The sequence below is a fragment of the Phascolarctos cinereus genome, unplaced genomic scaffold (genome assembly GCF_003287225.1).
Source record: "Phascolarctos cinereus isolate Bilbo 61053 unplaced genomic scaffold, phaCin_HiC Scaffold_5;HRSCAF=322, whole genome shotgun sequence".
NCBI lineage: Eukaryota > Metazoa > Chordata > Mammalia > Diprotodontia > Phascolarctidae > Phascolarctos > Phascolarctos cinereus.
The window spans coordinates 11,477,482-11,493,793 of record NW_027555958.1 but is presented as its reverse complement, the minus strand read 5'-3'; the positions used below and the strand labels follow the sequence as shown (position 1 = coordinate 11,493,793).

Below are 16,312 nucleotides of genomic sequence, written 5' to 3'. Positions count from 1 at the left end.
AAGTGACTTGCCCAGGGTCACACAGCTAGTAAGTGTCAGGTGTCTGAGGCCACATTTGAACTCAGGTCCTCCTGACTCCAGGGCCAATGCTCTATCCAGTGCACTACCTAGCTGCCCCTCAATTGTCTTGTTAAGTCAACAAGCATTTATTAAGTACCTACTGTGTCCCAGGCACCAGAGATATAAAAAGGGGGCAAAAAAATTTGCCTTCAGAAAAGTCACAGTCTGATGAGGGAGATAACACGCAAAAACCAGATATGTGCAGGCTCAGTTAGAGAGCGTCTCCTGCTAACATTAAAGGGGATCGGGAAAGGCTTGCAGAAGATAAGGGGGTGCGAGAGAGTTCAGGTGTGGGGGGCAGCTAGGGAGAATATTAGGAAATTGGGAGATGGGAGGAGAGGAGGGTCTCGTTCAAAGGAGCAGCAGGGGGGCAGTGCCACTGGATCAGAGAGTGCTGTTTACTTCACTGGGCTAGAAGATGGGTTTTTTCAGGGCAGAGCATGTTTTGCTTTTGTCTTTGTGTCTCTGATGCCCAAAGCAGTGCCTCATAAATTTTTGTTGAATGGAATTCTGGAGTGTTTTCTGTATTTTAGATATGTTCCTGTCCCGACTAAAGTCCCGCCTTCTACAGGAAGCGTTTCCTAACCCCTCTTCATTCTAGCGCCTTCTCTCTCTTGTTTCCTGTTTGTTAGGTACGGAGTTTGCATGCATTTCTTTGCATGTTGTCTCTCTCCATTGTATTTTGAGTTCCTTGAGGACTGGGATTCTTTTGCCCACTTTTGTATCCCTAGTGCTTAGCACCGTGGCTGGCACATAGTAGGTGCTTAATGAATGTCTCTTGATTGATTCTGGATAGGTGAGGTTGTCAGATCAGTTTCATTGGGTAACTGATTTAGAGCTGGAAGGAAGGGCCTTGAGATCCATCTAAAGTCTGTAAAGGAGAAATGCTAGAGGCCTTTCCAGAAAGACCAAGGACAAATTGCATAAGAATGCCCATTATTACTGTCATTGTTTTAAATAGTTCTGTAAATCCTATGTAGATTATAAGACAAGAAAAAGAAATAATAGATTAAGCATAGGTACAGGAAAAAAAAATTATCTTTTTGCAGATGCAATGATTGTCTACTTAGAGAACCCCAGAGATTCAGTGAAAATTTAACTGTAATAATAACTTCAGCTCAGTGGCAGAATATGCAACAGACTCGCACAAATCAGTAGCCTTTCTGTTTATTACTATTCCAGCAGGAAATAACTGTATAAAGTATATAGTAGCCCATCTAGTCTAACTCCTTCATTTTACAGATGAGTAAACTGAGGCACAGGGAAAGTAAATAACTTGCCCAAAGTCACCTAATACTGAGAGATAGAGGAGAGATTTCAAGCTAGCTTCTTTGACACCAAATGCAGTGTACTGTCCACCATACTGTGCTGAAAGACTTGCCTTTATTCTGCATGAAGCATTGTTACATATTACCTTTATTACCAAAGCAGATGAAGAAATACTGTGTCTTTTGATTGTAATACAATTTAATTTGTATGTCAGGTTTGTGATGAAATGGGGGCTATTTTCTTACAGCCCAACCAGCTATTCCTTCATGGCATCTGATGCTGACTAAAATCTCAAATTTTCACTCAGGCAACCAGTGAGTGCTTCAGATCAGTGGTGTTACCTGTCCCACTGAAGTGGCATGGATAGTAGCTTAGCCACACTTTCTTATCCTCTCTGATTCTTGTCCATGTCCTCCAGTAAAACTTCCATAGGAGATCAACTCAGACTTCTGGGAGCATTCTTCTCTCTAGGAAAAGTTTAAGATGATCAACATTAGCCGCGTGTTACCTACTCTGCTGTCAGTGATGCTAATATTTCATGTTTAAAGGCATCATAAGGGTACCTTGGTTAATCCTGGAAATCTTTTCAGGCCTGTGAGAGAAATACCAGTCTCAGTGTGTTTATTTCCCTGTCTTTTATCAGACCAGCAGGGATGGTACTCATTCCTCAGCCATTACAATCAGCATTATTTGGAGCGTAGATTTAGAACTATAAAGGACTGAAGTCATCTAGTGTCATTTCCTCATTTGACAGATGAAGAAAATAGAACCCAAAGGTCAGCCTCACAGGTAGTCAGTGTCAGGATTTGAAACCAAGTTCTCTGACTCTGACTTCAGATTCAGGGGTCTTTTCACTGTGACACAAGTTATTCATCTAAAGGTGGGAGCTTTTTTGAGGAAATGGTTGGGCAACTCTCATTTGGATTAGCTGGCCTGGGAGAGCTTTTCCAGTTCTTAAAGGGTGTGAAGCAAAGGGCCTTGTTATACTGGGAATTTTGTACTGAGAAGGATCTTGAAGGAGTAAATTTCTGGGCCAATAAAGGAAATTTGGGAAGCCTGAATTCTTAGGGCTTCGTGGATCATTCTTTATTATTGTAGTGCCGCCTTGAAAGTCTTTGTTTTCAAAAGCAGTTAAGATCAAACAACTGGCATTTTAAAAAATCATTTAAGTAATCAGTCAAGCATTTATTAGTCAAGTCTTTTATGTGGCAGGCCCTGTGCTGGCACTGGGAATATACAGAGACAGAAATGAAACAGTCCTGCACTTACTCTGCTTACATTCTTTGAGGGAAACAGCTTGTTCATATAGGAGAATATACAAATTAAATACTAAGTACATTTAACAAAGTGATTTTGAGTTGGGGGAGATGTACTTGTTACTGAGGAAATCAGAAAAGGCCTCGAGGAGAGGAGGATTCTAAGAAGAGATGATGAGTGAGTACATTTTTAACCTTAAAGGACAGTCTATTCAATGGCAAAGAGAGGCATTGGCCCCATTGGCTAGACCATAGAACTTAGAAAGGGGAGTAAATGTGTAACAAGGCTGGAAAGACGGTTGGGGCTAGGTCATGATGAGTGTTATGCCAATAAGAGCAGTTTGTCTTTGATCCTTGAGGTAGAAAGGAGTAAGTGGAATTGAGGAGAGCAATGACATGGTCAGACTTAAGCTTTAGAGTCGTCCCTGGCAGCTGTGTGTAGGATGGAGGCGAGAAACTGGAGGGGGGGTAGGCGCCGCGCACCGCGCACCAGTTATTAGGGCCTTGCAATAATACAGGAAGAATTGATGAGGACCTAAACGAGGGTGGTGACTGTGTGCATTGAGAGAAGGGGTGGGGGGGTGAAGGTGAGAGATACTATGGAAGGAGAATGGGTAGGAATTGGCAGCGGAGCCTGAATGAAGCCAGGGATGACGCTGAGAGGGCAGACCTGGGTGTCGAGGAGGATCGTGTTGATAGAGAAGAGGTTAGTAAGAGGGCTGAGTGGGGTGTGTGGGTGAAAGAGGGGAATGAGTTCTGCTTTGGACATGTTAAGTTTGAGATGTCTGCAGAAAATCCAGCTGGAAATGTCTGATAGGCAGCTGGCGATGTGGGATTGGAGTACACTAGAGAGACCAGAGCTGCCATACCGATCTAGGCCCCATCTGTGTAGAGATGATAATTGAACCCATGGGGGCTGATCCAGAGAGTATTTCACAAAGAATGCTAGATTTTCAGGATGACCGTTGTGTTATACATGTTCTATGAATAACGTTTTCAGGCAAGGCGTAGATGAACATTACCCGAACATTTTGTCATGTTCTGTTCATGAGTAGCATTTTGCCTCTCATCTCCTGTGCTTAGGATCATTAGGAACTTCATGGAGAATAGATCTTGACTACCTCACCTGGCTCTTGGTTTCTGACTCTCTGGCTCCCGCTGATCAGAGACTGATCCCCTTCAGTTTCCATATTTCCTTGGTACCAGGTCTTGGCTGAACATTCTAGGCATAGGATAATTTGATGTAGTAAAAAAAGCACTGAACTCGGAGCCAAATGTCCAGGCCTTTATCTTTTGCTGAGCTTTAGTTTTCTTTGTAAAATGGGTATAATATTCACTGTAGTGTGAGGGCCAGTGTGGTGTAGAGCGCGGTGAGACAGCCTCTGGGTCAGTGGTGTGAAACGCCAATAGAAACAAGCCTGCTAGCTGTTCAGGGGGATTCCTGTGCGCCTCTCGTGGACCTAGAAAACCACGCATTAACATTCTCTTTTTATTTTGTTAAGTATTTCCCAATTGCATTTTAATTTGGTTCAGTCCCCACTCAGGAGTATTGCTGGTAGGCGTTCTGTAAGTTGCAGAGAAAAGTGCCTGCATTGCTAGGAGCCAGTGAAGTCATGATCTGGTTCCTTTCCCCTTGTCCTTCTGCCCCTATTATCTGTCGTGCCCTGCTTAACCAGATTTAATGAGATAATGAAAATAAAGCAGTTTTCCAATTTCGTTTATTTATTTGTTTATTTGTTAGTCAGTTGGGGTTAAGTGACTTGCCCAGGGTCACACAGCTAGTGTCAAGTGTTTGGTCTGAGGCCAGATTTGAACTCAGGTCCTCCTGACTTCAGGGCTGGTGCTCTATCCGCTGTGCCACCTAGCTGCCCCCAGTTTTCCAATTTTAAAAGACCTGAATTGTTAGCAACAATAAATAATAGTAGTAATAAGGATTTCAGTCATTTGGTCTGTAGGAGTTTGTCAAACAAACACTGTTTGCCAGGCACTGCACAAAGCTGGGGATACAGAGAAATAGAAATAGCCACAGCCCTCAAGGAGCTCGTATTCTAATGGGGGAGACAGCTTGTGGAAGATTATCTTAGAGGGGAAGGCACTAGCAACTGGGGACCTGGGGAAGGTCTGCAGAAGGTGGGCATTGGATGGGGTCTTGAAGGAAGCCAGGGAAACTAAGTGGCCTAGGTGAAGTGGCAGGGCATTCCAGGAATGGGGGATGGCCAGTACAAATGCATGCTCTTGGGACATGGCAGGTCCTGTTTGAGGCGCAGGTAGGCCACGAGAGCTGCATGATTTCCGTGTGGAGAGAGGGAAGCGTAGAAGAAGGTTGGAAAGTTAGGAAGGGACCTGTTTGTGAAAAGCTTTAGAGGGCAGAGGGGTTGGTTTTGGAGGTAATAACCACTAGAGTGCGTTGAATGAGAAAGTGATCTAGTCAGCCCTAAGTTTTAGGAAAATCACTTTGGGAGCTGATTGGAGAATGGATTGAAGTGGAGAGAGACTTGAGGCAGGGAGTCCAGATAGAAGGCTGTTGTGGTAGTAAGCACGGATGATGACCCGAATGGAGGCAGTAGCTGTGTAAGTGGAAAGAAGGGGACGTACATGAGAGAGAGGCAGATAGAAATAACGAGGTTTGGCAATTTGCTGGGTAGGTGGGGTAGTTGAGAGTGAGATGGAACAACAACAAAAAGAGTGATTGGACCTGTGGGGAATGAAGATGACACCGAGGTTATGAGCCTGGGTGATGGGGAGGATGGTAATAGAGAAGTTGGGAAAAGGAGAGGGTTTTGGGGGGAAAGATACTGAGATCTGTTTTGGATGTGTCAAGTTTGCAGTGTCTGTGGGACATCCAGTGAGAAATGTCCGAAAGATAGTTAGTGGTGAGGGACCTGTGGCTCGGGAGAAAGACGAGGGTGACATGTATCAACCTGGGAGTCACCTGCATAGAGACGATCATTGAACTCATCAGTGATGGTGAGATAACATGGAGGAGGAAGAGAGCCTGGGAGGACACCCCAGGTTAATGGCCATGACCTGAATGAAGATCTAGGTGTAGAGACTGAGGACTGCTCAGACTGGGGGGAGGACGAAAGCCCAGAGAGAGCCATGTCCTGAAACCCTGGAGGGGAAAGAAGACTTTGTCCAGGAGAAGGTGACCCACTGTATCAGAGAGCTTTCAGAGGGATCAAGAAGTAGGAGGGCAGAGAAGAATCCATCAACAAGCATTTTTAAGGGCCTTCTATTTCGTGAAGGATGAGGATTAAGAAAAGGCCATTAAATCTGACAGTTAAATCAGTGGTGACTTTGGAGAAAGCAGTTTCAGTGGAATGATGAGATGAGAAGTCAAATTGCAGAGGATTTTGAAATGTGTAAGGGTTGGATTACATGATTTCTAAGGTCTTTTCCAATTCTAAATTCTGTGATCCTTTGACTATCCTCTCCTTTTATATCAAGTAACACTGAGAGCATTTGGCTGATTTAGAAAGTTGGGTGAGGAGTCAGCCCTGCCACTTACCAACTGTGTGACCCTTGGGTTGGTAAGTATCTTCTTTCTGAACTCCTGTTGACTTAACTGTAAAAAGTGGCTAATAATATCTGTCCTGCCTACTACCTTCTAGCCCATGTGAGATTTAAATCAAAGGAGGCTGTGCCTGTGAAAGCACTTTGGGAGGTGGTAGACCAATTAGGACCAAAAAATATTGTGGTTCCTGAAACGCTTCTCCTTGAACCAAGGGACAGGCTGTGGTTTCCCAAATTATTTAGACTAGTACATAAATAACAAAAATAACAAACATGTTCCATCCAGAAAATGCTGTGAGAGAAACAGCCTCTGTTTTTTCGTTCAGAGATAGTATATCTGCTTTATAGGACTTTAAGAGTATTTATGGTTATCACTGTCTTCTGACCATTAAATGCAACTTTTCTGTTGGTGAATTTTGCGTCTTAAACTTCTAAAAATGCATTACATAGAGTAGGACTGTAAATCAGAGGCACCCTGCCTACCTGCTGCCCCTAGCTCTTGAAAAATTTCTAAAGGACCTGTACTTTTGAAGAAGTGGGCTCCTTTTCCACTCCCCAGACCCCCTTCCAAGCTGAGAAGCACTCTGAAATGCAGTTTAGAAACTTCATGGAGGAGAGTTACTTTACATTTTGGATGTTTTCTAGAATCACTCAAGCTTTTGTAAGTGCGTTCTCCATGCTAGGTGTCACCCTAGGTGCAATGGATACAAAGAAACACAAAAATGAAAGAATCCAACTGGAATTTGAAAGGCTAGATTATGAAATTGTTTGCAGTGACCTTTTTTTGGAAGGAAATGCTGTTAAAAGTTGAAGTTCATTGCACACTGTGGAAGAAAGACTTGTTAGTTCCAATTTAAAAGCACTTTAAACACATTAATTTTTATGTTAGACTCATTTTGGATATCCATACTTCTGAAGGCTTGAATTTATTATGGTATCTAGTTTTAAATTGTTTTAAGTTTGAAGTATGAGTTCTTTAAAATGATTTTATGAATTTTAGTCTCACTTAAAATATCAGTTTCATAGCTTCTCTACAGAAATATTTCCATCTTTATCATATTGTATGCTTCTTAATATGTTATATGAAGACTTGCCTTACCTTTCAGGAAATTTCATGCCTAACTCCATTCATTCATTCATTCATTTTTGGTGAGGCAGTCAGGGTTAAGTGACTTGCCCAGGATCACACAGCTAGTAAGTGTTAAGTGTCTGAGGTCAGATTTGAAGTCAGGTCCTCCTGACTCCAAGGTCAGAGATCTAGCCACTGTACCATCTAGCTGCCTCCCAGCCCACTTTAATCAGGGTGTATGTAGTCATTTCCTTTTTAAAATCTTCCAAAGGACAGCTGGGTGGCGCAGTGGATAGAGCACTGGCCCTAGAGTCAGGAGGACCTGACTTCAAATCAGGCCTCAGAGCTGTGTGACCCTGGGCAAGTCACTTAACCCCAGTTGCCTTAAAAAAAAAAATCTTCTGATTGTAGTGTTGTTGCTAAAATGTGGTACCCAGAGCAGAACTCTGCTTTGTTAGACCACAGCTAAAGTATCTTCTTCAGTTCTGGATTCCACAATTGACACTTTGTGGCATCTGTATAGTGCTTTATTTATATTGTCTCAGGATCTTCAAAGTAACTCTTTGCTGTTATCTCCATTTTACGGATGAGATTGCTGAGGCTGAGGGGAAGGGGTTAAGTGACTTGCTTGGAATCACACAGCAACTGTAGAAGTCTCTAAGGAAAAACCAGTTCTTTCTGACTCTAGGTCTCCTTGTTCTAAAGCGCTATGCTGTGGGCAAGAGGGTAGCAAGCTCATGAAAGGTCTTGGGTCCATGGCATGGGATGAACTACTGAAGGAGTTGAGCAAGAAGAGAAGATTTGAGGGGGCATGAGAGCTGACTTCAGACATTTGAAGAAGGATTCCATTTGTTCTCTTTGGTTTGAGAAGGCAGAACCAGGAGCAGTGCGGGGAAGTGACAAAAAGGGAAATCCTGAGAGCTCGAGAAGATTGTAGGGTCCAGGGAAGGCATTGGGAGGATGGAATCAGCAGGGGAGGAGCTGGGGTATAAGGAGATATTGGAGATGAGAGAGAATCATGAAGGGGCCAAAATCCCAGAGAAAGGAAGGAGAGGCTAGGAACGAGGCCAGATCTAGAGGGGGTTGCCTTGGCCAGAGGGGCCTCCTCTTCTCTGAAGCCAGAAGAGAAGAGAAGACAACTGAGGCTGCTCAAGGGGAATATTGGCTGTTTTCTCAGTACAGAAGGAGATTTGGGGGCCTCTCCTAAAGGGGAATGGAAGAGGTATTTTGTAACAGGCACTGTGGGAACGGGATGTGTGATAGAAATATTGAGGTATCCTTCCTCAATAGTCAGCTAACAAGGTCATATCACCACACACAAACTTGGTGAGAGTGAGGAGGTGGGAATGGTGTTCTAATGAGGCATGGAGGAAGACTGCATTGTCTTTGATTTTGTATATGAGACAGTTTTCTGATGATGAATCATTGCAGTGTCCCATCTTTGAAATGTTGGTTCCTGTTGCCCATGTCTAACCGGAGCTTTAATGTCTCTGGCAAATGTTGGGTCTTCCAGTACCTTTTAAAATGGCAGCTGTTTTGTGGACCCTGTGTGCTTCTGTCTGGGTGTTAAAGCTTCTGTTAAGCTGATCCCTCGTGTTTCTGGTAGCCTCAGCCATCTAGATAGACACGTGTCTCAGGACTTCAGTATTGTAATGAAGGGTATAGCCACTTGATTTCGTATTGTACATGAAATAAGTATCATTGATTTCCCAGCTTGGCATCTTGTTATCTCTCGTAGCCTGAGTTACATTGAACAACAGTGAAGTGAGGAACTGGAGAGCCTGCTGGAAGCAAATACGCTGGCAGGGACAGCTGACAGAGAGGGAAGGGTCTGGACAAACCGCCAAAGCCCGTCATCAGTGTGAGGCCACTGGGCTCGGGCTCATAGAGCCCTCCATGACTAAGGTCTGCTGCGTGCGAGGCACTCTTAGGGCCGGGGATACAGAGCCAAAGACAAACAGCCTCTTTCCTCCAGGAGCTTCACACTGGGATGTATACATGGTAAAGTACCGACATGGCTCAACTCAGCGCACGTTTATCAAGCGCCTAATGTGTGCTTAGAATTAGGGATACAAAGAAAGGCCACAAATAGGCCCTCCTCTCTGATGGTAGAGACAACATGTATGCCAACAGCTACCCTCAGAGGGAGGGCTTTAAGATTAAGGAGGAGCTTAAGCTCGTGCTTGAAGGAAGTTAGGGAGTCCAGGCTGCCGAGATGAGAGGGGGCAGGGCTCCAGGGCTGGAACAGCCAGGGAAGATGCCAGGAGCTGTGGAATGTTGTGTGGTGGCAGCCAGCCAGGAGGCCAGTGTCACTGGGCTGCACTTAACTGCTGCAGGAGGACGCTGCACCATCCCTGATGCTGCATTTTTGGAATCCTCCTTTCCGTTTATGCAGCGCAATACCAAGTACTGATGTTCATAATGACGTCTTTGGATCGTAGAGAGCCGGCTAAGTCAGATTCTCTCTCTCCTGCCCTAGCAGTGCCCAAGGCCTCTCAGGCTGGAGAGACTTTGGGGGTGAGCCTGGCACTGGGTTACACATCTGTCATCCAGGAAGTCTAGACACATTGGGCAAGGAACATGACCAGGCTGGCTGCAGGGTGATGAAGTTTTTGGTTAAGATTTCCTAGTGAGTTGTAGAGTGGTTGTGATTAGTCGGTCAGTCAAAAAGCCTTTCTTACTGTGCTAAGCTAGGGATACAAAGGAAAACATGATCCAGTCCCCACCCTCAAGGAGTTTACATTCTACAAGGGCAACCACACATGCCCATGTAAATATCTACTAAGTAAAGCCAAAGTGATTTTTTTGGCAGGGAGGTGTTAGGTTTGGGGAGGGGGCAATCAGGAAAGGCTCCTTGAGGGAGGTGATTAAGATTCTCAGGTGACAAGGAAGGACATTCTGTCATGTGTGAGGAAGAATGAAGGGGAAGAGAAGATCGGTTGGAGCCAGGTTGTGAAAGGGCTTACATGTAAGCCAGAGTTTGTACTTCATCTTAATAGGGAACCTCTGGAGCTTCTGAGTGTCCCGTTGGAGGGACCTTTCAGGGCTGTGCTTTGGGCCTGCTGTTCACAGCTGTGAGGGAGCGCTTGATTCTTCAGGCTAGCAGCTGATTTCTCTCTTCCCTCTCTTAGCCAAACTCCTCGAACAAGCTGTCTCTGCTGGTTATCTCCACTTCCTCTCCTCTCATTCGTGACCTCCTCCATCACTCAGCAGAAGCTGTGTTCTCCAAAGTTACCAGTGATCTCTTAATCTTAAAATCTGGCACCCTTTTCTCGTACATCTTCCTCATGAATACTCATCCTCCCTGAGTTTTCTCCTTGGTTCTCGTCCTACATGTTTAACCACTTCTTGTCCGTATCATGTTCCCTTACTAGTGGCGTACCCCAAAGCTCTGTCTTTAGCCTTGTTCTCTCTGTATAGTTTCTTAGAAAAGTTAGAAGCTGCCTGCTGGTGGTTAGGTGGCACAGTGGATAGACTGCTGGGCCTGCACTCAGGAAGACCTGAGTTCAGATTTAACCTCAGGTACATTATTTAACTTCTATCTGCTTCAGTTTCCTCATCTGTAAAGTGGGCATAATGATGTCATTATTTATTTGTAAAGTGCTTTTTAAACCTTAAAGCATAAGATAAATGCTAGCTATGTCGATGATGATCATTTCATTTCACAGTTCTTTGCAAATGACTCCCAGGTCTATTTTTCCGAGCCTGATCTCTTTATTGAACTCTAGTTCTGTGCTAGCTGCCTCTTGAATAATTCTAACTTGACATCATGTTGGGGGAGATAGAAAGTTTAGATAAGACTGGACCTACCTTGAAGGAGCTATTATAATTTTTAGTAGGAGGCTAAAATCCCAATGCAGATATTTCTGATAAAAAGTATTACCTGACATTACAGGTATGTGCTATAAAAAGGTACAGTGTGAAGTCCAAGGAAAAAAAAGTCTTGTGGAGAACTTCCAGGAACATGTTGCCTTTGACTTGGAGGGTACAAGAGAGGTAGGAAGTGAGTAGGTGAACAGTGCAGAAAACCTTCTAAGGGACAGCCTGTGTAGAGATCTGGGGGCAGGAGAGCTCCGTTCAAGGACGGCAAATGAATTTTAAAATGTATTGTTTCCCTCCAAAGTTTTTGGTTTTTATCTGGAGTAATATCGTGTGTGTGTGTGTGTGTGTACACGCATGCATGTGCACGTATGCGTGTGTGTGCTTAGTAAGCAGGTAGTAGAGAGAGCTCCTGGGTAGAATCACAGACTACAGAGGCAGCAAAATAAGTGTGTTTCCTCTCCGTGGCCTGTTCTCTGCCTCCAACAGACAAGGCATTGGTGGAGAGCAGAGAGGACATAGGAGTGACAACCTAAGGAGGGTGGCCGTTTGTATCTTCCAGCATCATTAACCTCAGCATATTAGCCTAGTATTTGGAGAATGGGGGCCACAATTCTTTCTTTTTCCTCTTCCTACAGCTGACCTTAGGTAGAGTAGTCCAAAGTAGTATGACTTAATGTAAGGTCTGCCACCAAAAGGTCGTTTGGCTACCCTGTCTTCAATCTCTTTTTGGGTTTTGTTTTTGTTCTGAAATTAACACACACTCCCCTCCTCCCCAGACAGTCATTTTCACGTACAGAGTAGAACAGAAGAAGAGGATTGAGTGTGCCCTTGGTTATCTGCCTGTCCACTGTGGCTGGCTTTTCAGGTGGCCCATCTTTCCTATTGCCCCTGGGTTTTTGGCTGGTTTTGGAGGTACAGTTCTGGGGTGGAAGAATTCACTTATTGTAGTTTCTCATTGAGTTTCTTGACAATTATTTGATCTGGGTGGGTTTTTTTCCTTGTTTGATTATTTTTTTCTTTTTTTTTTTTAAATGTTTGAACTTAGCTGCCTGCCTGCCTGCATTTAGACAAGCCACCTTGCTCTGAACTCCCTGTGTTATGTTGTACCAGCAAGAAATTCCTTTGAGCTAATAGTCAAGCAACTCTGAGAGCATTAGAGGAGCAGTGAGGTAGGTAGGAATGGTATTAGTCACCCCTACCTGGATTGGTTTCATCAAATTCCTTTTCTCTATACCAAGTGAACATATATCCACCAAGAAAATGGGAGGATGGGCATGGGGGCAGAGGAAGGAAAACCAATTAGAAATAATTTTGCATTCTGGTCAGAAGAGGAGAGTCCTTGGCGACTTGTTGCTGTGAGAGACTTTGGATAGCAAGAGGGCCGAGTCAAAGTACAGAGTTCTGAGAAGGAAGTTCAGGTAGTGTTGTTCCTGCCCTGCCTTCTGCCCCCTCCCAGGGCCAAGGTGTGATTGGACTTAGTGATGATCAGCATAGAAACCTGATTGTTGGGGGAGCACATGGATGCCGGGTAGGGTAGGCCTAGGACTGATTATAAATTGAAAGCATGTGTCTGCTGTATGCTGCCCAACTTAGTGGGAGTAGAGGCACTTTTTAGCATGGTAAATCATGAATATTAACAGTTAAGGCTGGAGGACACTTAAAGCCAGGGAAGTCAGAATGGTAGGGCTGGGAGGGAATCTAGAACATGGGGATGTCAGGAAAAGGAACCTCAGGTTATGGAATGTTTTCTTCCTCTATCAGCCCTGACACATACTGGCTCTTTGATCCTGGCCAGGTCATTGAAACAGTGCCCCAGACAGGGGCCCACTCGTCTGTACGGATAGAATTTCCACTACACGAGAGGTCATAGGAGACTGGAGGCTCATCGAACCTTTCAGAGACCTCTCAAATACCAGGGACGTTTTAGAGATGCCTCATGCATTTCAGCTGGGTGGCTTTGCCTGGTCGAGGTGACAGAGCATTAATGAATGGCTCCAGACATCGGATGACCCAGAGACTATTGTTCTTCTCATCTAGGACAGTGGGACCATGGTGGCGGCCCTCACCTTCTCCCGTGGGCACCGTCTGAATCAAATGAATGAAAGCATTGTGGAGATAGTATTTATGGGAGTAGTACGATCAGTGCCGTGATTGCTCGTAGTAGAATTTGTTGGTGGTGAGTGCCGGTGTTCTTCATTTCAGACCTTAGTTAAGTGTCAGTGTCTCCAAAGTATTAGTTCTCTTAGGCTAGATCCTAGAGTTTATTCTACATAAAACTCCTTTGTGCTTTTTGTGGAATTCAAAGCCCATTTTTTTTCTCACTTTGGTTTGTGGTGGTTGTTTTTGTTTGTTTGTCCACAGATAAAACAGGAAAAGGAGACAAGCCCCGTGTAGCTTGCAGTCATGCCATTCCCGTTTGGGAAGTCTCATAAGTCTCCAGCAGACATCGTGAAGAATCTGAAGGAAAGCATGGCAGTTTTAGAGAAGCAGGATATCTCCGACAAGAAAGCAGAAAAGGTACAGGCTTGGCTTGATTTTATGCTGAACATCTTTTGGCTGTATACAAATGTAAAAATGAACTTGCATGGTGATTCAGAAACTTTAAATTTGAATTAGACTTTATTCTGGTTTAATTTTTAAATGTCAAAATTATTTTCAAAAGATAGCCACAGGATTTTTTTTATGGGTGAGGCAATTGGGGTTAAGTGACTTGCCCAGAGTCACACAGCTAGTGAGTGTTATGTGTCTTAGGCCAGATTTGAACTCAGGTCCTCCTGACTCTGGGGCTGGTGCTCTATCCACCAAGCCACCTCGCGGCCGCCCCCTCCCCCCCCCCCGGGTTTTCTTATGTCATAGTTAACTCAAACATTTTTGGTAGCTGAGTTATTTTGTCGGATTGGGCAGTATATTCTTTATTTCGTTCAGTGAAAATGGTGGTCCTTTCTAACCCTAGTGTTTTATCACTTGCCTGTATTTTCTTGAAGAGAGTCTCATTCAGTGATTTGAATTTAAAGCTCTTTAATATTTTATTCCATAATTTGTGGTGATCTGCAGTACCTTTTCCTGGAATTGATTTAAAATTTTTGTTCTTTGTGGAGATTCTTTTTTAAAAAGCATCATTTTCAATCAACTAGCATTTATTGCCCTGGCTCCCCCACAACCACCCCCCCCCGCAAAAAAATAAAAAAGGAAAAGAAAGAAAAGCCTTGTTAAAAATATGCATAGTCAAGTAAAGTACATCCTCTCTTTGGTCATGTCCCAAAATGAGTATCTCATAATGCATTTTGGAGTCCTTGAGTCCTTGCTCCTCTGTCAGAGGGTGTGGCTCCTCTGGAATCATGGTTCATAATTATGTTGATCAGAGACCTTAAGTGTTATAGCGTTGTTATTATACAGAAGTTCTTCTGATTCTATTCACTTCACGCTGAATCAGTTCAAATAGTGTAATTATGTCTGAAACTATCTGTTTTATCATTTCTTATGACCCAATGTATTCCATTTGTAAGGATTTTCTATAGCTCTGGGTTCCACATGGGAAGTATTTCATGTAGCCTGTGGAAACTTCTGAAGAGTCTGGCCGTCTTTATTTTTTTTATTTAGTATTTTATTTTTCCCCAGTTACGTGTAAAAACAATTTTTAATATTCATTTTTAAAACTTTGAGTTCCAAATTCTCTCCCTTTCTCTCTCCCTAACCCCCCTCCTTGAGAAGGCAAGCAGTTTGATATAGGTTATACATGTGTGGTCATGCAAAACATTTCCATAATAGTTATGTTGTGAAAGAAAACTTACATCCAAACCAAACCAAAATGAAACCAAAAAAAACCCAACCCTCGAGAAAAATAAAGAAAGTAAAGAAAGGCATGCTTCATTCTGTATTCAGACACCATCAGTTCTTTCTTTGGGGATGGATAATATTTTTAATCAAAAGTCCTTCAGAGATGTCCTGTCTCATTGCATTGCTAAGAATAGCTAAGTCATTCATAGCTGATTATCTTACACTATTGCTGTTACTTTGTACACAGAACATTTCACTTTGCATCATCTCATCTAAGTCTTTCCAGGTTCTTCTGAGAGCATCCTGCTCATCATTTCTTATAGCACAATAGTATTTCATCATAATCACATGCCATAGTTTGTTCAGCCATTCCCCAGTTGATGGGCATCCACTTAATTTTCAGTTCTTTGCCACCAGAAAAAAAAGTTGCTATAAATATATTTGTACATGTGGGTACTTTTCAGGGGCAGCTAGGTAGCATAGTGAATAGAGCACTGGCCCTGGAGTAAGGAGGACCTGAGTTCAAATGCAGCCTCAGATACATAACAGTCACTAGCTGTGTGACTCTGGGCAAGTCACTTAACCCCAGCTGCCTCATCAAAACAAACAAACAAACATAGAGGTACTTTTCCTTTTTGTTTTTTATCTCTTTTGGGATACAGACCTAGTACTGGTATTGCAAGGTCAAAGGGTATGTATGGTTTTATAGGCCTTTGGGCATAGTTCCAAAGTGCTGTACAGAATGGTGGAATTAGTTCACAACTCCACCAACAGTGCATTAATGTCTCATTTTTCCCACATCGCCTCCAACATTTGTCATTTTCCTTTTTTGTCCGATCAGCCAATTTAGTAAATATGAGGTAGTACCTCAGAATTGTTTTAATTTGCATTTCTCCAATCCATAGTGAGTTACAGCAGTTTTTTCATATGGCTCTAAATAACTTTGATTACTTCATCTGAAAACTATTCATGTCTTTTGATCATTTATCCATTGGGAAATGGCTTTTTTACAAATTTGACTCAGTTCTCTATATGTTTGAGAAATGAGGCCTTGTATTCTCCCCCCACCCCAATCCCCTTCCTTCCCTCCTACTTTCCTGTAGGGTAGGATAGATTTCTATGCCCAGTTGAGTGGGTCTTTATTCCCTCTTTGAGTCAGTTCTGATGAGATCTATTTTCCAGGTCAGTTGTTTTTCCAGTGAGATATTTCACATTGTCTTCTACTTTTTCATTCTTTTGATTTTGTTTTATTGTTTCTTGATTCCTCATAAAGTCATTAGCTTCCATTTGCTCCATTCTAATTTTTAAGGAATTACTTTCTTCAGTGAGCTTTTTTGCCTCATTTTCCATTTGGCCAGTTCTGCTTTTTAAGACATTCTTCTTCTCATTGACTTTTTGGACCTCTTTTACCATTTGGCCTAGTCTGTTTTTTAAGGTGTTATTTTCTTTAGTGTTTGTGTGTGTGTGTGTGTGTGTGTGTGTGTGTGTTTGTGTCTCCTTTACCAAGCTGTTGACTTGTTTTTCATGATTTTTTTTGCATCACTCT

General features: G+C 43.2%; 1 protein-coding gene across 3 annotated transcripts in view; it reads left to right on the top strand.

Annotated features, from left to right (window-relative positions):
- The window catches only part of CAB39 (calcium binding protein 39), a 108,220-nt gene that overhangs the window by 48,076 nt on the left and 43,832 nt on the right, over window positions 1–16,312 (top strand). The window contains exons 2-3 of one of the 3 annotated variants that reach the window (XM_078154648.1): window positions 12,035–12,158; window positions 13,351–13,506. The exons of 1 other annotated variant lie outside the window; for it this stretch is intronic. In XM_078154648.1, the coding sequence (XP_078010774.1) occupies window positions 13,393–13,506 (114 nt within the window). In that variant the 5' untranslated portion in view covers window positions 12,035–12,158; window positions 13,351–13,392. The remainder of the gene's footprint in view (window positions 1–12,034; window positions 12,159–13,350; window positions 13,507–16,312) is intronic. One more of the 3 variants, XM_020972098.2, reaches the window with a different exon arrangement.